Raw genomic sequence first — 25,877 nt, 5'->3', positions numbered from 1 at the left:
CCGCCGTGGCGCTGCCGGCGCCTGCGCGGGGAGGTCAGGGGGGCGGAAGTGTCGGAGGGCGCGCGCCGGCAGCATGGCGGCCGCCCGCTGCTTGCGGCTGTGCGGGCGCTGGCGGCCGGCGCTGCTGGGGCCCCCGCGGCGCCGCTTCTTGGCGGCCGCTTCCTCCGCGCTGCCCCCGGCCCCGCCGGGCCCCGCGCCGCCCGTCCGAGTCGCCTTCAGCACGGGCCCGCCGTGGCGGCAGCGGAGCGCCGGGGGCCTGGCGGGGGGCGACGCGCTGGAGGGCGGCGGCGGCGAGGACGGGAGCGGCGGCAGCGGGGAGGACGGCGGCGGAGCCGGGCCCGTCATGACGGCGCTGACGCCGCTGCTCGTCCCGGAGCATTTCCCCAACGTGCCGCTCATCGCCGTGACCCGCAACCCCGTGTTCCCGCGATTCATCAAGATCATCGAGGTGAGGGGCCGGGGCTCTGACAGAGACCAGGGGCGCTTTTCTCCTCAGAGCCGCGCTCTGTGTCCTCACAGGTTTATTTTAATGGTAGAGACTTGGGGGGGTAGCAAGGTGTGCAGCCTTCTGCTTTTTAGTGTTTATCTGGAGCATCTTTGTGATGAGGAGACACTGAGGGAGCTGGGGCTGTTGAGCTGGAGAAGAGAAGCTGAGAGGGATCTGATCAATGGATCAATATCTCAGGGTGGGTGTCAGAGGATGGACCAGACTCTGCTCATGGTGCCCAACGCCAGGGTGAGGGGCAACGGGCACAGACTGAAACACAGGAGGCTCCATGGGAACATGAGCAGAAACTTGTTTGCTGGGAGGTGCCAGAGCCTGGCCCAGGCTGCCCAGAGCGGGTGTGGAGTCTCCTGCTCTGAGACATTCCAACCCCCTGGGCCCACCTGTGTGATCTGCTCTGTGACCCTGCGTGAGCAGGGGGGGCTGGGGATTCCGTGATTTCTAACTATACATCCTGACCACATTGGAATGGTGGTTTCTTCTGGGATACGGACTTTGTGTTTCATGGGTGTTGCATCAGAATCACTAACGCTGCATCTAACGGGGAAGGTCAATGATTCACACAGAAGCTATTTCAGGGTCTGCTGGTTTCTCCGAGTTCTTTTGCTGAAGGTTGAGCAAATGTGTCCTTGGTTCAGCTTCGTGGGGTTGTGTCGTAGCACCAAGAACGATATTTGTGAAAACTGCGAGGAGAAAGTACAAATTCAATACAGAGCGATGCTGCTGTGAGGGCTGGGGATGGACATCGCAAAATTTCAGTGTGATCTTTCCCCTCTACACCCCACATGTAATTTTAAGAGCCGTAAATTTGCTCTTTGATATGTGGCTTGAGCTCATAGGCCACAAATACATATTCCTCCTGAAATGCAAGCATTTTGGAACAAGTACTCATATTTTTGCACCTTACTAATATTTTATCAATCTGATTTTGGAGTAAATGTAACAAGAACGGAATCAATATTTTCCTGTTCATGTAGTGTTATTTATAATAATATCTGCTGCAGTATTTTTCTGCATGTCCAAATCTAATATGTGCATCTTCTAGTGTCTTTATAGATGTGTTGAGGGGAGGGGAAGGTTATATATTACTATGATCTTTAGGCACATTTTCACACAACACTTTTATGTTCAAGTCATTCATTTCAATGCATAGATCAATAGTGTCTTATATTAAAATAATTGTTAAATATTCTCTCTCATTCTCCAAATTAATTCTGCCATTTAATACTTTATTTCCTGACGATGTGAAGGCTCTACAGTGAATACAGAATTATTACTTTTCTTCTCTCTGTTAACGCCTGTGACGCTGGCAAGCATCGCTTTGCTAGACATTGTGCCAAATTACAACAGCCGTTGTTGTCCTAGGTGAAAAATAAGAAGCTGGTTGAGCTGCTGAGGAGGAAAGTTCGTCTTGCCCAGCCCTATGCTGGTGTTTTTCTGAAAAAGGATGATAAGTAAGTAATTTCTCTTGATCTTTTTGAAAATAAGTTATTTCCAGTAATAGGCTGCGTTTATACTAAAAGTTGTGATCTGAAGTTCCCTGCCCTGGATAATGTTACAGAAATTGTGTTTATTGTTGCCGTTATTATTTGGGAGGGAGATGAACCATCCAGGCAGGTGGGTGATTTGGAAAGGAGCTACGTGGCAGTAACAGTGGGGATAAAGTCGAGGATCTTTGCTCCCGAGTCCAGTTTAAAGTTCTGCAACCAGTGATCGTTTCTGTCCTTTTTAATGTTACCTGCTCTCTCAAGATTCTGAATATCTGCTCCTTTTTCCCCTCAATAGCAATGAATCAGATGTGGTAGAGGATCTGAACGAAATCTACCAAATAGGAACTTTTGTGCAGATTCACGAAATGCAGGACCTTGGAGACAAGTTGCGCATGATCGTCATGGGACACCGAAGGTGATTTCTTACTTGTCCTTCCACTGCGTCTCACCAGACTTCTTTATAAACAGATATATCCCTTTATTGTTTTCACCACGTATATTCATTTTCATACACAACTTGTGTACAATAACCTTTTGCTTTGTTACAACACATATCCTGATAGAGCTCTGGTGCTCCAGCCCCAATATTCTGTGTAATATTACAGATCCAACAGGTTAACCCCAAAAAGGAAGAGCTAGTGCATGTCATTCTTATATAGATTTTAATTTGATACAAGCAAACACTCATTAAGCTGAAGTATAGTGGTTTCTTTGTCAAGTACAGCAAGGTTCAGAAATGATGAAAAAATTTATCTGGAACTAATTCAAGCCAGTATTTTTGCTTTAAGAAAAAGAAATGTGATCCAGAACTATAATTATGTCTTGTCTTTATAATCTTGTCCAAGAACCAAACTGAAGAAAATAGGATTATTGTTGGGAATATAGGTGTAGCTATATCGTGCCAAGTATTTTGAGCTAAGACAATATAAAATTGTGGTTTTAAATGTGTCAAGTAATGAATTTCCATTTGAACGGAAAACAAAAGGACAGAAACATGGTGGGGAGGCATTGAGGGTGGGTTTTGCTTTGAAGTGCATTATCAAAGCGCAATTTTGGTTAGATTTTGGAAATTAGCAACTGTTGGTTTTGGTTTCCTTGGAATAGAAATAGTTCCCTGGACCTTGGAAGGGTGGGGGATTCATCTGTATTGATTTGAGACACAGAGCGCTGGTCAGTCACTGGAACCACACAGGACATCGGATGGGAGGAACGTGCTGTATTTACAGGGAAAAATATAGAAAAGGAAACTCTTTGATTGGCAGCCAAATTAACAAAATGTGGTGTCCTGCAAGTGTGGGTCCTCTCATTTCTAAATCCTTCCTTTATCTCTCCCCGAACACCTTCTAGACACCTTCTGTAGTTAATCCAGAGCTATTTCCATGCTGCAACCCCACCCTCCAGAAAATGGCTTTGAACTCTATTGACAAGAGTAGTCAAAATTAGTCAAAAGTTGCCAGTGGCAGAGAGTTGGAGTAGTTGGGGAGCTGTTAGTTTTTAAAGATCACATGGAAAATAAGACCTACACCCTGCGCATAATGCAGTGATCGCGTGAGCGGGGAGTCTGCTGCACCACAAGGGGTTTTTGACTCCATATTCACGGCCTAGTAAGACAGATTGGTCAAAGGCTGTTGCGGTTCCTGAGCGTTTGTGTAGCGCTGGTCCTGGCGGGGAAAGTTTAAGGCAGTGGAGAGGGCAAGACTTTGATCCCGGTCTGGAGAACTGTAGGTCATGCTCTGTACTGCAAACATCTGACATGGGGTTGGATGCACAGCAGGAAGAACTCAGAAAAGCTTAAAAACAGTAACGGGGAAACTGATTTTTTTGGAAGGTGCTCATGCCATGTCCCTTTTAGGGACTAATACTTGATTAATTGGTGTGGAATATACTGTGGGTTTCATCTCTTCCAAAATCATGATCTAGGAAATCTGTGTAACGAACCAAAATTTCAAATGTCTATGTATGGAATGACTTCAAAATCTGTTCTACACATGGTATATAATATGTAGTATTGCAGTGGATAGTACAGCAGATGTGACTTAAAGCAGAGAGACTGCTGAGAATCAGAAAACTGAGAGAGCAGAACATTATATCCAGAATTAAAGTGCAAGAGCGAACTTGCTTTTCTGGAGAGACAAGAAGAGGGAATGAATCCACATCAGAGTTGTTGGTTCATGCAGCTCCTGAGCTATTGACAATGATGCCTGATTAATTGTTCTGTTCATGTGCTGCAGCATGTGGCTGAGAATTCAGACAGTCTGATGTTATTTAGATTCTTTTAATCCTTAGAAGTCTGGTTTTGTAGTTCTGCAACTGGTTAAACTAATAGAGTTTACGATAAAGGTGCTGTCAGCCGCCCTTGCCCTCTCATTAACCCACTAATTCAGTGGTTAAATTTGTTTGTATGACAACTTACTTACTGTAAATTTATTTAGTAAGTCCTGTCAGTATCTGGCACTCATTTGTTATGTTTTATTCAATCAAGCCTTATTTTGACAAAACAAACCAAAAGCTAAATCTTGTTGAAACACGTGCAATCAGTTACCTTTGTCAAAATTTGAAATTTTAGCTTACTCAAAATATAATTTAGACTTTCCTTTTTATGTCGAAGAGCTGAAATCACATGTGACAGAATTGGTTGTAGCTGGTTTCTTTTGGCTTTCAGGATCCGTATAAACAAGCAGCTGGAAGTTGAGCCTGAGGAGCCCGAGAACAAGCAGAAGGTTCGAAGGAAACAGAAACGCTCCAAGAAAGAGGCTGAGGAGGAGCCTGGAGCAAAGGACCAAGCTGTGGAAGTGGTGCTGGATCCTGTCGCTGCGGCCGCACAGGAGGTTCTCATGGTGGAAGTCGAGAACGTGGTTCATGAAGATTTTCAGATCACAGAAGAGGTTAAAGTGAGTGAATTAATCACGCAAACCTGGACGTGTCCTGTAGAGTTGCTTGAAATATCAGGCTCTAATGTCAGGCCTCAGAAACATCAGTTCATGCTTCTCACAGCCACTGCATGAGGGGATTAGATGAAAAGAATTATTTTTCATTGCCACAGCTCAATTTGCTTCAAAACGTTGCTGAATGACGAGGCTGGGCTGTGCTTAAATCTGTGTAATATCCTCCATCAAACTGGGTGACTTGAGTGGTCAACCTGATCATATCTTCTGGCCAAAAAACAGTTGTTTTGTGTGTGCAGGACCCCAGCCTGTTCCCCTTCTTGCCTTTCCTTGTCTCCAGAGCAATAACCGCCCCAGTGCGCGGTACCGATCCCACACACCATCACAGCGGGGACCAGGGGCTGCATTGCTGTGCTCCCGTGCCGGAGACGTCATGGAATGTCATATTTGTACTGAGGCCTTATTTGTCCTTTTCCAGTCTTTTCCTTGATTAAATCTTTGGTTTGTTTATAGGCTCTTACTGCAGAAATTGTCAAAACAATCCGGGACATCATTGCCTTGAACCCCTTGTACAGGTACGTATCCCACGTGTTCTCAGAGATATTTCTATTCCACTTGTCTTTTGTCGTAATGAAGAAGAGAGATTTGCTGGATTGTCAGCTGGAATTTTGGTTTGGTATGCAAACTTTGTCATCCCTGGTTGGAAACAGAGGGGGAGTTTTGAAAAGCTGATGTGAAACTCCGATATGAGGTAGGATGATAAGTCCTATGGCAGGTGATGTGGGTCTAGGTGAATAAATACTACCGCTTATCACTGCAATGAGTATCACAGTTTGATCGTTGTAATATGAGCGCAGTATAGGTCTCTGCATTCTGGCACACAAAAATTTTCTGTAACTGTTAAGAGAGCATTTAATATACTTGGTTCTGTTTATCACACAGAATCCCAGAGTGTCAGGGGTTGGAAGGGACCTGGAAAGCTCATCCAGTGCAATCCCCCCATGGAGCAGGAACACCCAGATGAGGTGACACAGGAAGGTGTCCAGGCGGGTTGGAATGTCTGCAGAGAAGGAGACTCCACAACCCCCCTGGGCAGCCTGGGCCAGGCTCTGCCATCCTCACCCCAAAGAAGTTTCTTCTCAAATTTCAGTTGAACCTCTTGTGTTCCAGTTTGCACCCATTGCCCCTTGTCCTGTCACTGGTTGTCACCGAGAAGAGCCTGGCTCCATCCTCCTGACACTCCCCCTTTCCATATTGATCCCCAGGAATGAGTCCCCCCTCAGTCTCCTCTTGTCCAGCTCCAGAGCCCCAGCTCCCTCAGCCTTTCCTCACACGGGAGATGCTCCACTCCCTTCAGCATCTTGGTGGCTGCGCTGGACTCTCTCCAGCAGTTCCCTGTCCTGCTGGAACTGAGGGGCCACAACTGGACACAAGATTCCAGGTGTGGTCTCCCCAGGGCAGAGCAGAGGGGCAGGAGAACCTCTCTGACCTACTGACCACCCCCTTCTAACCCACCCCAGGTCCCATTGGCTTCCTGGCCACAAGGGCCCAGTGCTGGCTCATGGTCACCCTGCTGTCCCCAGGACCCCCAGGTCCCTTTCCCCTACACTGCTCTCTAATAGGTCATTCCCCAACTTACACTGAACCTGGGGTTGTTCCTGCCCAGATTCAAGACTCTACACTTGCCCTTGTTCTATTTCATTCCATTTTTCCCTGCCCAGCTCTCCAGCCTGTCCAGGTCTCTGATGGCAGCACAGCTTCCAGTGTCAGCCACTCCTCCCAGCTCGGTGTCACCAGCAAACTTGCTGACAGTCACTCTATTCCCTCGTCCAAGTCATTGATGAAAATATTGAAAAAGTGATGTATATGTTTGTTACTGACTATTAGCTTAGACAAATTTTTAAAAATTACTTATTTAGCTATGAAACTGAGCTGTGTTTCATTTCTTTACTCTGTCATGACACGTAAATATAAGGATGCTCCCTTAGGAATGTAAATGTTGACTGAGCATTTGGGGGTTTATCACCATTTTTTCAGAGAGTCTGTGCTCCAGATGATGCAGGCTGGCCAGCGCGTGGTCGATAACCCCATCTACCTGAGCGACATGGGGGCAGCGCTCACAGGGGCAGAGTCGCAAGAGCTTCAAGACATCTTGGAAGAGACCAGTGTAAGATGAAGCTTTTAACTAAACCTGTGGGAACTGCGTTAAAAATATATTTGGTTTATGTCATGGTTTCTTTACCATCCTCAGTACGAGGGGACTTCAGTACCGTGTTTGCTAGGTTACTATCACTAGTTTCCGGTTGAAGGATGTAGTAAGTCATTAGTAACATGCCTTAAGGTTGGATGCTCTGCGTCTTTGGTGGCAGATCATTTTATTTTATGCATTGGTTGCATGTTGTGGAATTGCTATGTGGTTCATCTTTCCACATCTGCAGGTGCTGGAAAGTTCTCCCAGAAAACCTGTTGGAGCTTTTTATTCTCTCTTTCTCACTGGGAGTTGGCTGAAAACTCATTTCTATATTTTCCAGATTCCCAAACGGCTTTACAAAGCCCTTTCCCTCCTAAAGAAGGAATATGAGCTGAGCAAACTTCAGCAGCGCCTTGGAAGGGAGGTGAGTTTTTCAAGTAACAAATACCTTGAACGTATTTATATCATGTTGTGTGCTGTTAAATTGTGTCCAAGTTGTAATTTCACGCAAGCAGGAAAATCCTCGAGGACTGCAGTTACCAAACATCTGTGTGCAAATACAGCATAGTACTGTATATAGCATGTAGTTTAAATAGCACACATTACTTTAAAAGACTCTGCTCACCACTGCGAGCTGCGGTAGTTCCTGACTCTTGTACGTTTTAATCAGAATACAATAACTGCATCAAAATGGTAACTAAGTATATAAAATACAGAGATTTGTGTATACTGAGTCAAAAGTTCCTGAGTTTATTAACTCCAAATAATTGGGGCTTTTAAAAATTCACGTTAAGTACAAAATGCTTTTGGACCAGTGTAGGAATTGCTGGAGACTCTTAAGCAAATTAGTCACATGTGGTCTGTGGGACCAGATGGGGTGCAGCCAAGGATGCCGAGAGGGCTTATCTACGTCATTATTTTGTTGTCTCAGTCACCTTTAAAACACTGTTCTGATTGGGGAGGATCCTGGTAAGTGGAAAAAGGTAAATGCCAAGCCTGGCTTCAAGAAAGAGAAGCGGGCAGGCTGCAGACACGCCAGCCTGCCCTCAATGCCTGGAAGGTTATGGGGAGAAACCTCCTGGGAGGTGGGTACAGGTGAATGAAGGTGATTTGGAAGAGCCAGAAGGGATTTTCCAGAAGCAAACTGTGCCTCATCAGCACAATTGCCTTCTCTGCTAAGAATGACTATTGTATATGGCATTAGCAAGGCCTTTGTTATGGCCAGTGATAGTTCTATGACCAAATTGCAATGTCATGGACTGGAAGGATGTACAAGGTGTGTGAAAGAATTGGCTGGACTGAGCAAAAAGGGTTATGATCAACACTATGAAGTCTGGCTTCACCGAGCTGCCGCTGGTGTCCGTCAGGGAGTCACCGAGAACCTCCTCAAGTTCTTAAACTTGAAATTCAGTCCTGCACCGGGGCTGGAATAACCCTGTGCAGCTGCGTGGAGCCAGATAGAAAATAGCTTTGCAGAGGAGGACTTTGAGGCCCTGATGGAAGCTGACCCTGAATGCGCGGTCTGTCCTTGTCAAGGAAGGCCAGCGACGCGCTGGGCTCTGTTTGCGGCTGTGGAGACAGCAGGTCAAGAGAAGTATTGCAGTTATTCCCCTCTATTGGCACGAGGGGATCACGGCTGGCTCGCTCTGCCCAGCTTTTCGTCCCCCAGCACAAACAAAACATTGAAATACTGAACCGTGGCCAGCGGGGGCCACCAAGATGTGGAGGGAGCTGGAATATGTCATAGAGTCACTTATAGAACACGCTGCAAATGGTTCCTGAATAGTAGAAATGATTTCTGAATAGTAGAAATGATTTCTGAATAGTATTTTCACTTGCTGAGAAGTATTTGGAAGCATTTGTTGTTTGACAGGTTGCAGCAGGAACAGAATAGTGACTGCATTTGTCGCTGGTTTTAGGTTGAGGAGAAGATCAAGCAAACACACCGCAAATATCTTCTCCAAGAGCAACTGAAGATCATAAAGAAAGAGTTAGGACTGGAAAAAGAAGACAAGGATGCTATAGAAGAGAAATTCCGGGAGCGACTGAAGGAGCTGGTAGTGCCGAAACACGTCATGGATGTGATTGACGAGGAGCTGAACAAGTTGAGCTTGCTGGACAATCACTCCTCAGAGTTCAAGTGAGTTCACGGCTCTGTCCTCTGCGGTGAGTCGGGAGAATGAGGGAAATCAGTACAGTTCTGTGGAGCTCTTGCCTTTAGAGTTTCTATTCTCCTTTTGTCATAGTTGCTGTCCCTGAGTGTAGCATACGATCACATCCCAGCTAGAGGATTGTTCTCCGAATCTCCTGTGTTTTACTGTAGTTTACCTCTTTTGACCACTTCAGCTCTTCTCTTGCAGCCTGTGTTGTGGATAAGAACTGTGCGGTTCGTTACCTCTTGGGAAACGTGCAGTGATTCCTTCAGCCCTTAATTTTGGCTCTTTTGTACTCGAGTGTTTTCACGTAAGAAAAGAGCAGCTGTTTGCTAACACATGATATTGGCTGCGCTGAGGTTGGCCCTGAAATTTTGGGACAGGGCTGGGATTCTGAATAGCTTTTACCGCATAATCCATGACTTGGATTGTCAGAAACCGAGCTTGCTTTTAATGTTTCCGTCCAGACTGCGTGCGATCCAACAGAGCAGTCAGTGTGCTCACCAGCACTTTGATGTCCTGGGTCTTTGCTTCCAAACAAGACATCTTTTATGGGTAAAGACTGAGAGCAGACGTGTCATTTGGATGAGGAACATTTTGATAATCGTATCCTAGGAGGAGGAGGGAGAAAGCTGGGAAAGACACACTGGGCAGAGTTTTAGAACCGAGAGTGCTGCTTTCATGCACTTGTGTTCTCAGCAGCAGTCTGTTTAAACTGATAATCTCTGCTGTTAACTTGAGCTCTGACACCCTTATCTCCTGGGTTTAAATCTTCCTCTGTCATGTGGCACATCCAGCTGCTTTTCCTGCTCCTGGAATCTCTTCTTTGCATCGTCCTGGTCCGCTGGGGAGATGGAGAAAACTGTTTTTCTGTCTTTAAGTTCCGCGACCTGATCCGAACAGTTGACAGTAGCGCTGAGGTTACAAACAATCCTTCAACACACAGCACAACAGAAAATCATGCAGGGAGTTGGTGTGATCTCTGTGTGGCGCGTTGGAGGTTCTTTGCCTCAGGAAAGCAACCCTTGTGAAAAAAAAGCTTTTATTTTCTTTTGTTTTTGCGGAGGAAAGGAGAAGGGAGTGAAGGCCATGACAAGACCACCCCGGTAATGATGTTCATTTCATGGTCTCCTTTCCATGAGGAGTTTATACCCCATGTGTTCAGATGAGGTGCTTTTGGAAGGCGTGAGCTGGTTGTGGTCGAATCACTCTGATTTCTCTCTCTCCGTCAGTGTTACACGGAACTACTTGGACTGGCTGACGTCCATCCCGTGGGGCAAGTGCAGCGAGGAGAACCTGGAGCTGACCAGAGCCCGAGCAGTTCTGGAGGAGGATCATTATGGGATGGATGACGTCAAGAAGCGAATTCTGGTAAGGCAGGAATAGGCAGCGTGTCCCATGTCACACTGCTGAGCATCAGGCCTTTCGGTTGTTCCACATTGCAGCCCTCCGTTGAATTTGTGTTAATCCATGGATCAAACAGAAACCTGAATGAAAGAGCAGAATGTTCTGGTGACCAGAGAATCATTTTGCTTGGAAAAGAGCCTCGAGATCATCGAGTCCAACCATTAACCCAACCCCAGCACTAACCCGTGTCCCTGGGAACCCGTGTTTAATAACTCATGGCAATGAAGGTCAGATTTTGATTTCAAACAGCAATATCCTGTTCTGCTGCTTGATGCTGAGCGAGTGAATAAGTGTCCAAGGGAAGCAGTCTCTGGATTTTAATTAAATCATTCAGAGACTATGAAAATGATTCTGCTTGACTGGCAGAGCCACTGCCTTTCCAAAACACGCTGATCCTCTACTCACGCCTCTCAAATTAGGAGGGGAAATGAGCTAAGATGCGTGTTTGCCTTGCAGCCTGTACCTGTCCCCGGAGTTGTGCTGGATGCTGAAGGGTTTCTGGTCAGTGCAATCCAGTCCTTGTCTCAGACGGGGTAGTTTTCAGCGTTGCCTTGTTCCACGACTTCTGTTGCTTTAGCCTGAGGATGTCCTGCCTGTGCTCGCTGTTAGGGAAGTGTTGGAGCTACGAGTAAATGAGCAACAAGTTGGTGTGGGAGCCGCATTCCTTTCCAGGGGACAGGAGCAGGCTCCTCCAGCACATTCCAGCGGTGAAAGACAATCCCAGTGCTGGCAGGATTTGTATCATACTGGGCAAGTGTATGAGAGAGGGGAGACAGGTGCAGATACTGACTTTGCATTAACAAACCATGGGGAGAGCTTAGCAGGTTTGGTGAAGTGTTGAGCGTAGCCAGGCTTCAATTTGGCCGTTCCCTTCCCCAAACTGCGGTCAGGCAGGTTCTCCCGCTGCTCCCATGTGCTGTGCGAAGCAGAGATTTGTGTTACCTCGGGGGCAGCACTGATGGTACTTAGGCCACCTCAGTAATTGTGCACAGAAGCCCTATATATAACAGAACAATGTCACTTTATATAACAAATAGTAAATTCTGAGACATCTTGGGGTTTTGCTTTTATTAAATTGCCTTGTTCCCGAAAAAGAGAAAGGTTTTGGAGTAGCTTTGAAGCCAAAGGGGCTCCTTTCGCTACTTGTGAGTAAACCCCACTATGTGATTTATGATTTTGAATGATTGATGGTAAGCCTGTTGTTGCACACTTGCAAGCAGAAATCCCCTTTTGAGTACCAGTCTCTTATGTTAATGCCCATTAGGCCCAGCCTTTATACAGCAACAGATTGAGTTGCCTCGTATGGGTCTGGGGCTTTGATTATCAATGTGATTAATTCCACGCAGCAAAGATTCCGCAGTTGTAGCAATGCAAGCGAGGTGGATGATTTTAGGGTACTGAGAAATACCTGTGCAGGTTTGAGCCTTAATTAATCAGTTCTATCATCCATGTATTGCTGCAGCATTCAGTGCTGGAGGTGGAAGAGATCAAGGCTCATCTTTGCTCAATAACCAGCTTGTTACAGGCGAACCACGTCTCTGTGCCCGCATGCATAGTGATTTCTCCACTGTAAGTGCACGAGCAGTTGAGGTTTCAGTTCTGAGCTCCCATCTTTTGATTTCTCAAGTGCTGAGGGTTATTTGAGGTTTACCCAGTGCAGGAGTGTGAAAAGATATGAGTTTAATTTAGCAAAGAGGAACTGATGCGGTGGGAGATGCTCACAGGTAGCTGGGTGAACCAGGGAAGCCGGGAGAAGAACTGGAAGTCTGTCTGCCCGCTTCAGAACAGTGGAGAGAGGCAGACGGGCAGACAGACAGACAGACAGACGGACTGCTTCTCCTGGTGACATGAGTACAGAGCACAAAACCCAGTGTGTAAATAACCAGAGCGAAAAGAGCTGCACCAGCATCCTTCCCCTCGCCCTCCCCAGCTCCTCCGAGGACCAGACCTGTGTACGGTGCCCATTTTGTCATCGTTGCTCACCTGGTAACGGGGCCGTTTGGTGTTGCTGCAGTTCCCTCTGTTCACCGCGGGCGCTTCCTCCGTTCCGCAGGAGTTCATCGCGGTCAGCCAGCTGCGGGGATCCACCCAGGGCAAGATCCTGTGTTTCTATGGCCCCCCCGGGGTTGGCAAAACCAGCATTGCCCGCTCCATCGCCAGAGCCTTAAACAGAGAGTATTTCCGCTTCAGCGTCGGAGGGATGACCGACGTAGCAGAAATAAAAGGACACAGGTCAGTGTAAACTGAGCGGTTTCTCTGTCCAGCAGTTTTTACGGATGTTCTCAAAATAGGAGTTTCACTGAAGTTGGACAACGTGCTTGATTTTCGTGTGTGTTCTGCCAACCCTTGCGGCCGGGAGCTGGGATGCAGGAGGTGGAAAGGACAGCACAGGGCGGAGTTTGGAACATGCCGGATTCGTGTCTATGAGTGCAGTCGCCCCCTGTTTCTAGGGTTTGCTATGGGGAGATCACTGAAAAGCTGTGAGCCCCCCCAAGAGCATCGCACTGATGCGAAATGCGAATGGTTTCTAATAATCAGGAAGAGCTGCCTGAGGAAAAGCTGGGAAGAGGGATATTCCCGGGGAGAACACAAGACATGGATACAAAAATCAGTATATCCAGCCCTGCCACAAGTTTATTTCCCTTCCACAAACACCTGAAAATAAAACTAACAGTGTTTTCAAACTAGTAAAAGTAACTGTTCTGGAGCGCGAGGTGAACCTGTGAGGTTCTGCCCTATATGATACAGAACCAGAGAGAAGTGTTTTATTAATACACACTTTTCGGAGTGTTCTCTTGGCGTTCACACCTTTTACCCTCTTCTTTGCTGCTCCATGTACCTGGATGCCAGTTCCCTCTGGCAGAAAAATGGTTTTGCTGGTCGCAGTTTGTTCCTTCGGTATCTTTTGATTTACACTCATCTTGCTTTCTTGTCCCTACCAAGTGAGGGAATGAAACGTTCCCTTTGCTAATGTTTCTTTACCCAAGAAACACGAAGTCGCTACTCAAACATCTCTGTTCTCGGCCTTAACTCTTTGCTTCACATTTAAATGTGGCCAACATTCATGTCTGATTACTAGAAACAGACTTGATGGGTCTTGGTGCTTAGTGTGGTGATGGAGATGCTTTTGATGGGTGTAGAAGCAATGTAGACTTATTTACCAGTGGGATAAAGATGTTCCATCAGCTGCGTGCTGTGGTGTGCGATGTGTTTGCGCTTTACAATGGTTCCCTAAACAGAGTCTCTGCTAACACAGGAGGACGTATGTCGGAGCAATGCCAGGAAAGATCATCCAGTGCCTGAAGAAAACCAAGACAGAGAATCCACTTATTCTGATCGATGAGGTGATGCACCTGCTCTTTCTTCTAGTTTTTGCTCTTAAAAACATTCTTGACCCCAAAGGGAAAGGTGGAGTAGTAACTCTCCTAAAAATCCCAGGTTTTATATGTTTAAATGAGGCTGGGCTCTCAGTCTTTGGGTGGCAGTGGTACCTTAAACACTTTGTTTTCCTATAACAGACTTCAACTTTAATATTTCAGTTGTGCTGTTCTCATTGAATTGCAGCTGTTTGGATCGTGAGGATCCTCATGGACATTTAGAGGCTTCAGTAGCTCTCCTGTTCCCTACCCACACGTGGGTACATCATTGTGACAAAACCACTATTGCCCACGTGATTATTAGAGTCGCTCTCTCAGCAGATCTAAAGCAAGACTATAAGGAATGAGATGTCTACAGTCAATTTTTTATCTGATTTGAGAATAAATGGGACAGGGCTACCAGCCTGCTGCTGTGTGGAGAAGGGAATAAGGACAGGATTTAATAGCAGGTGTTCAGAATAGAACGTCTGTGTCCTGTCTGGGGAAGAGCAACAGCAGGTGTCTTGGGAATTATAGAATGGTTTGTGTTGAAGGGACCATCCCAGCTCCCCAGTGCCCCCCCTGCCATGAGCAGGGACATCTTCACCAGCTCAGGGTGCTCAGAGCCCCGTCCAGCCTGGCCTGGGATGTCTCAGGGATGGTTCATCCACCCCCTCTCTGGGAATGGTGTGGGGGGCCGAGAAACTGCGTGGTGTAAACAATGAATATCTTGATGTGAAAGGTAATGAACCCCACAGGTCACGGCACTTAAGTGCTGTTGGTGAGCAGCCTTGCCTTGGCCACTGTAGCAAACTGTGTGATGTCCATCTAGTCAATGCTGCTCTTAGGGGGAAGAAGCGGTAGAGAGCAGCCCTGTTGTGCCCTCTTCTGAGGATGTGAATAATGAGACAACAACCCCGGACATTGTCTGGGGCAGCTGGCTCTAGGTGGCCCTGCTCGAACAGTGGGGTTGGACAAGGTGACCTGCAGCAGTCCCTGCCAGCCCAGCCAGCTGGAACCACACAGTCCTCCCACTGTGCAGTAAATACTCTGGTCCATGACTGTAGCTTGGCTTAACTGAAGGAGTACCCACTAATCCATGATAACTCACTTGCTTTTGATTGTGTGCAAACTCCCTGAGACTTCCTGGTGCTTCTCTACCACCCTGAAAGTCCTGGGGCTCTTGTCATGTGCAATGGGACAGCGGGGACTGGGGTGGATACACAGAAAACTGACAGAGCGGTGAACAAACACATGAAGATTTTCAGATGGAGCCTTTAAAGAATCACAGGATCATTTCGTTTGGAAGAGACCCTCAAGATCGTCGAGTCCAACCATAACCTGTAGCACTAAACCTTGTCCCTAAGAAGCTCATCTGTCTTTGCACGAGAGTCTATTGTGGTGAGAAACTTGTAAGAGTGTTTAAAGTTTTTCTCCCATAGGTGGATAAAATAGGAAGAGGATATCAAGGGGATCCATCCTCAGCCCTTCTGGAGCTGTTGGACCCAGAGCAGAACTCCAACTTCTTGGATCATTACCTCGATGTTCCTGTGGATTTATCAAAGGTATTTCTCTCGTAGCAGAGGTTGTAGAGCTGGAATGTGTGAGTGTGTCACGGAGAGATGCTGACATTTCAGTCAGCTGGAAAGTCAGACGGGTGGGATTGAGACACGAGTGGTGCAGGGCTGTTTGTGGCTTCAACCAAAGCGTCTGTATGTACTTAAAGTAACCCGATCACCGGTGTATGTCCTACAGCCCCACTCCCTGCAGCGCGGGGACACGGTGTGCACTCTCAGCTAGAAAAGACACCTTTTCTGCTACGTAATGACTGACGGGGTTGTTAATGAGCGAGCTGGCCTCGTGCTGCCAGCCACCTTTTGAAATGGGTTGTCTTCGCATGCTGTCACACTTTTTCTGCGCTTAACGTTAATTGCAGAATTGATGGATCAGAAATAGATACTTTGGTTGCTTCGCTAACTTCCTAGAAGGCAGAAATAACTCAGTAAGATCTAGATCTCCTCAGACCAATAGTTTCCTTGTCCATATCAGACCATTCTGATTTCAGTTTGTGCTGTGTGCGTTTCTAAACATTTATTTTGAGGAGGGAACATCCCACTCCATAGTTCTACATCCAAAACTTCTCCTGTGATACAAACTTGATTCCGCAGAGATGATGATCTCGCTCCAGCCTTTCAAACAGAGCTGAGAAAACTGTTGCTTGGAATAAAACAGCAGGTTAATGAATATGCTTAATATGATCTTGTAATACTGCCAGGTACTATTTATTTGTACTGCCAACGTAACGGAAACCATTCCAGAGCCGCTGCGGGACAGAATGGAGGTGATCAATGTGTCGGGATATGTAGCAGAAGAGAAACTGGCGATTGCAGAGGTAAGAGAAACCGCTTACCTCTCCAGCTCCAAACAATGAGGCACGTGGCATTTTGGACAGAGTTCCTGTGATCTGAATAAAGGAACTCGAGCTTTCCATAGGCTGTGGACTCCAGAGAAAGGCGTTGGGCTAAGCTCAGCTCAGCTAAGCCAGCTAATAGCAGCATGGAGCTGAGCGACCTGGAAGGCCGGGCTGTTGTCACAAGCGCTAACAGGCGTGGGGGTGATCTCTTGCAGAGGTACTTGGTCCCTCAAGCACGAGTTCTGTGTGGTTTGGATGAAAACAAGGCCAGAATCACCTCGGATGTCCTGAGGGTTCTGATCAAGCAGTACTGCCGGGAGAGCGGCGTGAGGAACCTGCAGAAGCAGGTGGAGAAGGTGAGGGGCGGTCGTGTGTAGCTGTGACCCCCGGGCTTCACCTGCTCGGCTTTTCCACAGAGACAAATCACCGTCTCGCGCAGGTGCTGAGGAAATCCGCCTATAAAATCGTGAGTGGAGAAGCAGAGACGGTCCAGGTGACGCCTGAAAACCTGCAGGACTTTGTGGGGAAGCCCATCTTCACCGTGGATCGCATGTACGAAACCACCCCCCCGGGAGTGGTGATGGGTCTGGCCTGGACAGCCATGGGTGAGACAAATCACTTTGGGGTTACTGGCTGCATTTCTTGTCTAATTTTCAAAAATTGTATGTGATAGTCAAACTGAATTTCTCCCTGAGTCCAGTGATGTTCTGCTGGCACCAGTAAAATTGACTCCTATCACCTTTTAGATCCCGGTTTCTTCCTCCCTGCAGAAGACACCCTTGCTTATTCCCTTCCCCAGGCTCAGTTTAGCTTCAAGCCCGCAGGTTTTCTCTTTATGTTCCACATACACGAACCACACACATTAGCAACAGCAAAGACCGAGAGCTTAAGGGTTTTCAGAGAGTTCCAGACCTTCTCTGCCTCCTTCAAAGCAGTAAATTGGGGTTTATGTGCAGCACGGTCTGGAAATACAGCCAGAGCAAAGGATCTGAGTCCTGTGTGCTCCGATTGACCTCGCGTGGAATTGTAGTTGAGAGGGAAACGATGAGCGTGGTGGGGAAGGTGAAGAGATGTCTGACACTGCAGAGCCAGACTGGCTGGAAGGGTGTGTTCTGGTATGAGCTCACCTTGCTTTTTGGATACAAAGAGCCTGAAATCATTATAGAAACGGATGGTTTCCACGAAACAGGGGTTGCAGCTGTATCAGTGAAGTCCAAAGAATGGAGACTGTGCAGTGCTGTGGGGATTCCTCGCTAACTTTCCTGAATTCAGAGAGCAGATCTCAACTCATGAGCCCCAATTCCAAATTCCTGACCTTCTGCATCACCAGAACCTGCTGGTTTGATGTGTCCTTTAACTTTCCTCTGGATATTGTTGTTCTTTTCTTTCTTAGGAGGTTCCACCCTGTTTGTTGAAACGTCCCTGAGGCGACCCAAAGACAAGGAGAGCAAGGACGGGTCCCTGGAGGTGACCGGGCAGCTGGGAGACGTCATGAAGGAGAGCGCCAGGATAGCCTACACGTTCGCAAGAGCTTTTCTGATGCACAAGGACCCCAGCAACGACTTCCTGGTGTCTTCCCACATCCACTTGCACGTGCCAGAGGTGACTGCAGAATTCACAGAGATCCCTGGTTTGCTCCCTGAGACATGAAGCTGGAAAGCACTTGATTTTTAATATGTTGTGTAGAATGCCCTCTGGCAGTGGTAAAACCGCTACATCTGGGCAGGAACAACCCCAGGTTCCAGTATAAGTTGGGGAATGACCTATTAGAGAGCAGCGTAGGGGAAAGGGACCTGGGGGTCCTGGGGACAGCAGGGTGAGCATGAGCCAGCACTGGGCCCTTGTGGCCAGGAAGCCAATGGGACCTGGGGTGGGTTAGAAGGGGGTGGTCAGTAGGTCAGAGAGGTTCTCCTGCCCCTCTGCTCTGCCCTGGGGAGACCACACCTGGAATCTTGTGTCCAGTTGTGGCCCCTCAGTTCCAGCAGGACAGGGAACTGCTGGAGAGAGTCCAGCGCAGCCACCAAGATGCTGCAGGGAGTGGAGCATCTCCCGTGTGAGGAAAGGCTGAGGGAGCTGGGGCTCTGGAGCTGGACAAGAGGAGACTGAGGGGGGACTCATTCCTGGGGATCAAGATGGAAAGGGGGAGTGTCAGGAGGATGGAGCCAGGCTCTTCTCAGTGACAACCAGTGACAGTACAAGGGGCAATGGGTGCAAACTGGAACACAGGAGGTTCCACTGAAATTTGAGAGGAAACTTGTTGGGGGTGAGGGTGGCAGAGCCTGGCCCAGGCTGCCCAGGGGGTTGTGGAGTCTCCTGTGCAGACATTCCAATCCGCCTGGACACCTTCCTGTGTCACCTCATCTGGGTGTTCCTGCTCCATGGGGGGATTGCACTGGATGAGCTTTCCAGGGCCCTTCAACCCCTGACATTCTGGGATTCAGTGAAAACAGGACATTTTCCTCAGGGTCCTTTGAGAGTTCTCTTATGAGCCGTGTTTCTGTTCCTCTCTTCAGCATGTGGCAAGAATACGGAGTTTTGGATAATGCTGTAAGGAATCCCAGAATTTAGTGGTATCTGTTGGCCCTGTTTGCAGGTGGGGAAACAGCAGCGTAGAGATCAGGGGGCTGGAGAAAAGCAGCTACGAGGAAACCAAAGTTTAGGTCTCTGGAGCCTTCAGAAAGGTTTCATATCCCTGCCACACGGCTGAAGATACTGCTGCCGGTCTCTGTGCTGTGGTTCCTTGGCCATACGGTGGCAGCGGTTGCATTTTTCCAGGGTTTGGGGCTGGAAATACACACACACGATGCTCAGAGGGGCTTTGTGCTGCGGAACAGGCTGTGGGTGGGTGTCAGCGAAGACAAATTCTGTATTGTGACTGTCCCCAAGCTTCAGTTCAGAACTCGTGCAGCTCTAACCCAGCCCAGGCTCCTGGCTGCAGCTTCTCCCGTGTCCGGCCACGTGCTCGGGTTTTGTGTTCGTTTTCTGGAGGATCAGAAACCAGCAGCCGTTATCTCTGCCTCGACTGCCCCCAAACATTAATTCTGTTCTTACCTAAAGGATCTGTGTGATCTCAGATAAATTCAGAGTCACTAGTTTAGGCCTGGATTTTGTTGGGCTTTCTAAACGGAGTGATCTTTTCTGCCTTGAATGATTTTCAGTGTTTTCCTCCACTGTTTCATGACTCCTCCCTTGTGGCGCTGACCTCTGTCACCTGTTGGCTCAGCTCAGCACAAAGCTCCAAAGCATTCACGCTCCGGATTTTGCTCATGTTGCTTGTTCAAAGTCCTGAGCCTGATGAGGATCATGGTGGCATCAGAAAACGAATTGTAGACTTGTGGATTATTCTCCATGAACAAGGTGAAGACTGAGCCAGTTTTAAATAGATCAGCCAGTTCAAATAGCAGCGATGCTTTCGCAAAAACCTTTGAAACCCCCTGAAACTGGGGCCGCGTTAAAACAGCAATGACAAAGGTATTGTCTGTCTGCCTTTGCTGCTCGTGGAATGAGCTAAAGGCAGGTTTGTGCTTCTTTTTTAAACAGGGAGCAACACCCAAGGACGGACCAAGCGCGGGCTGTACCATCGTAACCGCTCTGCTGTCGCTGGCCATGAACTGCCCGGTGAGGCAGAACGTGGCCATGACTGGAGAGGTGTCGTTAACTGGAAAAATCCTTCCCGTGGGTGGAATCAAGGAGAAGACCATTGCGGTAAGAGCTCTGGTCGTGTCCATGGGGGAGAGCCCTGGGCTGGCTCAGCGGGGACGGGGACACCCAGAGCGGTGGGTCCTGCAGCGATTCCTTAACCCCATGGAGAATCTGCTGGGGGAACACGGGGATCTTGGCAGGGAGGAGGGAGGTGGGACCCCAGGGTTTGTGCCCCAACATCTGCTGGAATTCAGGCTGGGAGGGATCGTGGTCCGAGAATCTACTGGGCTGAAGTGCCTGTTTAAGGCGCGCGGCCAGTGCAGATTTGATGGCATCGCCCTTCACGTTAAGGCTCTGCTCCCTAGTTCCAGCTTAACTTATCTGACTTACAATTTCACAGAATCGTTTTGGTTGGAAAAGACCCTTGAGATCATGGAGTCCAACCATAACCCACCCCTGGCACTGCCCCATGTCCTGAGAACCTCATGTCCATCTGTCCAGCCCTCCAGGGATGGTGGGTTATGGTTGGACTTGATATTAAGGGTCTTTTCCAACCAAAATGAGTGATGATCCACCCTTAGTGACATTTGTAACACCCTCACTCTCCAAAGAACTGAGCAAAGCCAGATCATGCTCCTCAACAACTGGTTTTGCTTTCTTAAAACGGAGAGTGTGTTTCCAGTAATCGATGGATTTCTAGACTCAGACTCCACAATTGTCCCTGCAGGCGAAGAGGGCGGGCGTCACCTGCATCATCCTGCCATCAGAGAACAAGAAGGATTATTACGACCTCGCTGGGTTCATTACAGAAGGACTAGAAGTGCATTTTGTTGAGCACTACAAAGAGGTGTTTGAAATAGCGTTTCCAACGCTGGATTCCGCAGGGGGGTGACATTCAACAACCCGAAGGCTGGAAGCCAGTCAGTCCTTTAACGGGGTGACTTGGGGACAACCCTGAAGCGGGACGTGGAGCTCTTGCTGCTGCGCAGCTGCTGAAATGAACTACGGCTTTGGTAGAATAAAGTATTTCTCACTGTTTAATACTGAATGATGACCCGAGTATTTCCAGTAAAATGAAGTTTTACCTAAGGACCGTGCATCGTATCAGCTACTAGAGTGGAGTTAGGTCATCTCTGAGAATTAAAGATTTTCAGTTATTTCACTGCAATTCTAAGGACCTGCTCATGGAAACAACTACAAGGAGTGCGGGGGTTTTAACTCATGTATATAATGTTGGTAGTTGAGTGGCGCTTGGAAACCTGCCCATCTGCCCTGTGAACCTGTGCTCAGCTGGAGGGGAAACTGAAATTCTAGGCCAGTTGAGCTGCTGAGGGACGTGGTTCCCTCCAGGTTAAACCACAGCTCACTACAACTTGAGGTGGAGAGAGAGCGGAGCTGGAGGAACGAGCCCTGTGCTCGGCATCCCGGGCTGGCTGTGCTGGGCGGTGAAAACAAAAGGAATTAAATGTCTTAGCGCGACTATTGTACCAATAGACACAGATCTGAGTATTTCATCTACTGGCAAATACTGGAAAAAAGAATTTAAATAGGGGAAGAGTCCGAAATATGTTTCCTTGGGGAGTATGGAATCACGCTAGTGAAATTCAGGGAGCTCTTACTAATTGGTGATCTGATAACTGCTGAAAGTCAGGCAGGAATGGAGGGTACGAGCGGAAACGTGCGAGCAAGAAAAGCTGCACGAGGTTGATATGCTGTGGGGAAGGAGCGGGAAGTTGTTACTGTTTGCAACAGCAATTTCTGCCTGGACTTCTCTCCACCACCATGTGGCTGGAAGGAATTGCAGCCTTTGCAGGCACAGCTACTGCAGAGCCTTCCAACGCAACGGCAGCGCCGGGATGTACCGCAGGCAACGGCAGCGCCGGGATGTACCGCAGGCAGCGCCAGCACCTCCGGCTGCAGGTAGAATGAAACAGCAATGAGAACTCTCTGTTTCTCTAGTTTAGAGCCCCATGAGCTCGGGATGCACCCCTCGGGATGCCCGGGAGCGCCCCGCTCCTGCAGCCACCACACCGCTCTGTGAGAAAGGACTTTATTGAGCTACAGCCCGTACAGCTCAATCCTTCTTCGCCGCCGCTTTCCTCATGGCTGCCAGGACGTTGCTGAGCTCCTCCCGCTTGCGCTTGGCGCGGATGTGGGTGCCGACCTGCGGGCAGAGACGTTGGTCAGTGTCCGTCCCGCGGGGGCAGGTGTGATTTGGCCGCTGCCAAAACCACCGCGGAATCCTGCGCTCGGAAAGCAGGACGGGAAGGTCCTGGTAAATACGGACTCGAGCCCCAGCCACCTCGACTGGCCCTTTCCCCAAAAATAAGACAGGGTCTTATATTAATCTTCACTCCAAAACATATTAGTTTTTACATGTATAGATGCCTGGTCGCTATTTAAATTGGCTTTTTAATGAACGGAATCTAGGGCTTATTTTTTGAGTGGGGCTTATATTTCGAGCATCCTCAAAAATCCCCCCAAAAATCACGCTAGGGCTCATTTTGGGGAAAACAAATCACATCCCATTAGTATTTCTACTCAATTACCTGAGGAAAGGCAGAAGCTGCTTTCAGGTCTAACAACTGAACCCATTTCAAGTCACTTCATTAACGTACCCAACCCTGGGCAGTGTCGCTCCCTTTTCCCTGCACCAGATTCACAAATAGCGCAGGAACAGCTGAGGCTGCGTTACTGCAGCTCGGGGGCTTTTTGGCAAAGCACTTTACATCCATCTCCCACCCAACCCAAGCAACGTTCCCCCCGCTCCCTTGCACCAATAACTTCCCAAACAAGTGAAAAAAGTAAGAGAATTCATTAAAAAGCAAAATATCTCAAGGGAAGGGGAGAAACCAGAAAGTTAACAACAGCAGGGTGTTTGCCGCCCTCGCTGCGATGTCAGATTGACTCACCCGCTTCTTGATGAACTTCAGGGCACGTTTGTCTTTGGAAACTTTCAGCAATTCCATGGCTCGTCTCTCGTAGGGCGCAAAGCCGCAGACTTCCCTGATCATGTCTCGCACAAACTTGGTGTGTTTTGTCAGGCGCTACAGGAAGGGGGAGGAAAAAAATAGGGATCGTGAGAGCTAATTAACCCCGAGCGGACTGCCAAGAGTCGTGGCAAACTCTGGGACCCAAAACCAGCTTCTGTTACCAGCACGTCTTAAGGAAGTGTAGGGAAAAGGGACCTGGGGGTCCTGGGGACAGCAGGGTGAGCATGAGCCAGCACTGGGCCCTTGTGGCCAGGAAGCCAATGGGACCTGGGGTGGGTTAGAAGGGGGTGGTCAGTAGGTCAGAGAGGTTCTCCTGCCCCTCTGCTCTGCCCTGGGGAGACCACACCTGGAATCTCGTGTCCAGCTGTGGCCCCTCAGTTCCAGCAGGACAGGGAACTGCTGGAGAGAGTCCAGCGCAGCCACCAAGATGCTGCAGGGAGTGGAGCATCTCCCGTGTGAGGAAAGGCTGAGGGAGCTGGGGCTCTGGAGCTGGACAAGAGGACACTGAGGGGGGACTCATTCCTGGGGATCAATATGGAAAGGGGGAGTGTCAGGAGGATGGAGCCAGGCTCTTCTGGGTGACAACCAGTGACAGGACAAGGGGCAGTGGGTGCAAACTGGAACACAGGAGGTTCCACTTAAAGATGAGAAGAAACTTGTTTGGGGTGAGGGTGGCAGAGCCTGGCCCAGGCTGCCCAGGGGGTCCCTCCAACACAAACCATTCTGATCCTGTGACCGGGGATGGGGGCGCATCGCGCCTCTTCCCGCGCTCTCCGGTTCCACACAAAACCGCACAACAACGTTCGCACTCCCGGAGCCTCAGACCCCGTGCGGACCCCCCCGCGGCCCCCGGACCCTCCCCCGCCTCATACTCACCCCGCGGCGGCGGCACTGCCGGGGCTTGGACACGTTCTTGGTCACCTTGTAGCCCTTGTTGAGGCCCACGGCCATGGGGTAGCGGATCGCCATGTCTGCGGGCAGGGAGCGCGGGGCGCGGCCGCGGATGGAGCCGGATGGAGCCGGATGGACGCGGAACCCGGCGCTGCCTCAGCTGCCGCCCCACTGATGGCTCCGAACCGGAAAGAGGGAGCAGCGCGCGGAACGCTGGGACAACATCTCTTCCGGCTCGGCCGCGCCGAGCCGAGGGCGCTCTATCTCCCACCAAGACCATAGTAGCCGGTCAGAACGGCGCCCCCTGGCGGTGGGCGGTCCCCTCCCCGCCGCCGGAGCGGCCGAAGAGCGCGGCCCCGCGGGGGGAACCGTGTGCGGCCACCGCGGCCCGTGGGGATCCCCGCGACACGGGGGTGACCCAGCGACCCCCGAAACGGTCCGACGGGGCCTCTGTTTTAGTATCAGTGGGACAAATCAGGTCAAAGCCCGTGTGGCAGTTGTTGTGTGTGGGTATCCCCCCCGCCAAGCAGCCGGTGGACCGCTCTGGCCATGCTGAGCTGACAGACACGCCCCTTGGCTGACAGACAGGGCCTCTGACCAATGAAACGCCTCGTCTGGAGAGACCGTCCTGGGCCACTCCCATAATTGGGCACAGCGCGGGTGAACTGAGGTATAAATGGGGCCAGAGCTGGCTCTGGGGTTGGTGTCCGGGGGGTGGTGGGTCTGTGGTCACGGTTTGTCCTTCTCGGAGAGTTTTCTGCCGGGCAGTTCTCGTTAAAACAAAGTCTGTTTGGAGTTCATCGCCTCTCTGGGTTGATCTTTGGGCTCTTACAGGTTTTATTTTCTCCCACAAATTTGAACTTTTGTATTGCTTGGCTATAACTTGGCCACGTTGACAGACAAGTCAAACAAACAGGTGAAATTATTCTGTTGAAATGGAAGAGTTTGGGTTTTTTCTTCCCTGGACAAATCGGTACCTACCGGGGCAGCCGTGTTCAACCCATGAGCTGTATTCTGCTTTCAAAACCGATTCTATTTAATCTATTGAAATTGAAAATATAAATTCAAGTGAAAATTTGAAATCTTGATTTTTTTGGAACAAATTTCAGAATTGTACATTCTATGATTCTGTTCTAACTCTATGATTTCACATCCCGCTGTTGGGCACGCTGTGGAACTGCTGTTTGCGGGACTGTTCCTGCGGTACCGGGGCTGTTGTCCCAACACACAAAGTCTGGTTGGGGTTCGTCACCCCACTCAGGACTCAAATTCAGCCGCTGAGGAATATTCATCCCTTAGTTTGACAGCTTTTACAGTCCAGCTCTAACGCTGCTCTCCACAGGAGGGCGGAACGCGGACACACGTCTGCAGGGTGGGGATGACTGTCCTGGACGGACAGACGGAACCGCCCAGCAGAGCCTCTGCACACATGGGATCTTCCCTCTCACCCTGGCCCTTGCTGTGCTCCAGCTGTGACACTTTCCTCTTTTCTACGGCATGTGCGAACACGTAGATTTTCAATTCCCAAACTCTCCTTGGGTTTCTCTTCATTTTATCTTCCTATTCTTCACCGAACACCCCCCCAAACACTGCAGAAATAAAAGGTTCTTTTGGACTCTGCCTCCTATGATTGCCTCATAGAATCATTTTGGTTGGAAAAGACCCTCAGGATCATTGAGTCTACCCATAACCCACCCCCGGCACTGCCCCATGTCCTGAGAACCTCATGTCCGTCTGTCCAGCCCTCCAGGGATGGTGACTCCAGCACTGCCCTGGGCAGCCTGTTCCAATGCCCCACAGCCCTTTGGGGAAGAAATTGTTCCCCACATCCAACCTCAACCTCCCCTGGCGCAACTTGAGGCCGTTTCCTCTGCTCCTGGCGCTTGTTCCTGGGGAGCAGAGCCCGACCCCCCCTGGCTCCAAGCTCCTTTCAGGCAGTTCAGAGATCAGA

At 49.2% G+C, this 25,877-nt stretch overlaps 2 protein-coding genes across 2 annotated transcripts; one reads left to right on the top strand and one right to left on the bottom strand.

Annotated features, from left to right (window-relative positions):
• Window positions 1-44: 44 nt before the first annotated feature.
• Window positions 45-21,935, top strand: LONP1 (lon peptidase 1, mitochondrial). The gene is made up of 18 exons (XM_082071783.1): window positions 45-448; window positions 1,871-1,959; window positions 2,291-2,410; window positions 4,658-4,886; window positions 5,394-5,455; window positions 6,918-7,047; window positions 7,412-7,495; window positions 8,991-9,211; window positions 10,457-10,595; window positions 12,685-12,863; window positions 13,888-13,975; window positions 15,430-15,552; window positions 16,263-16,379; window positions 16,616-16,756; window positions 16,840-17,005; window positions 17,794-18,002; window positions 19,941-20,105; window positions 20,770-21,935. The coding sequence occupies exons 1-18, from the start codon at window positions 74-76 to the stop codon at window positions 20,932-20,934; spliced, it is 2,802 nt and encodes a 933-aa protein (XP_081927909.1). The 5' UTR covers window positions 45-73; the 3' UTR covers window positions 20,935-21,935.
• A 143-nt stretch (window positions 21,936-22,078) lies between these two features.
• On the bottom strand, window positions 22,079-24,140 carry RPL36 (ribosomal protein L36). The gene is made up of 3 exons (XM_082071784.1): window positions 23,912-24,140; window positions 22,955-23,089; window positions 22,079-22,206 (listed from the first exon to the last, which is right to left on the bottom strand). Exons 1-3 carry the CDS (start codon window positions 24,002-24,004, stop codon window positions 22,117-22,119), a joined length of 318 nt encoding a protein of 105 aa, XP_081927910.1. The 5' UTR covers window positions 24,005-24,140; the 3' UTR covers window positions 22,079-22,116.
• Between the last annotated feature and the right edge of the window lie 1,737 nt (window positions 24,141-25,877).

This window comes from Streptopelia decaocto (assembly GCF_964273445.1).
Source record: "Streptopelia decaocto genome assembly, chromosome: 24".
Taxonomy (NCBI): domain Eukaryota; kingdom Metazoa; phylum Chordata; class Aves; order Columbiformes; family Columbidae; genus Streptopelia; species Streptopelia decaocto.
This window is presented reverse-complemented; position numbering and strand designations above follow the sequence as displayed.

What these genes read in the sequence shown, in the direction of transcription:
- LONP1 (XM_082071783.1), top strand. Translation starts at nt 74, where the DNA reads ATGGCGGCCGCCCGCTGCTTGCGGCTGTGCGGGCGCTGGCGGCCGGCG. An exon ending in ATCGTCATGGGACACCGAAG is followed by an intron (nt 2,411 to 4,657) that starts GTGATTTCTTAC and finishes TTTGGCTTTCAG; the next exon opens with GATCCGTATAAACAAGCAGC. An exon ending in TCAAGGAGAAGACCATTGCG is followed by an intron (nt 20,106 to 20,769) that starts GTAAGAGCTCTG and finishes TTGTCCCTGCAG; the next exon opens with GCGAAGAGGGCGGGCGTCAC.
- RPL36 (XM_082071784.1), bottom strand. Translation starts at nt 24,004, where the DNA reads ATGGCGATCCGCTACCCCATGGCCGTGGGCCTCAACAAGGGCTACAAG. An exon ending in GGCAGTGCCGCCGCCGCGGG is followed by an intron (nt 23,090 to 23,911) that starts GTGAGTATGAGG and finishes CCCTTCCTGTAG; the next exon opens with CGCCTGACAAAACACACCAA. An exon ending in TGAAGTTCATCAAGAAGCGG is followed by an intron (nt 22,207 to 22,954) that starts GTGAGTCAATCT and finishes CTCTGCCCGCAG; the next exon opens with GTCGGCACCCACATCCGCGC.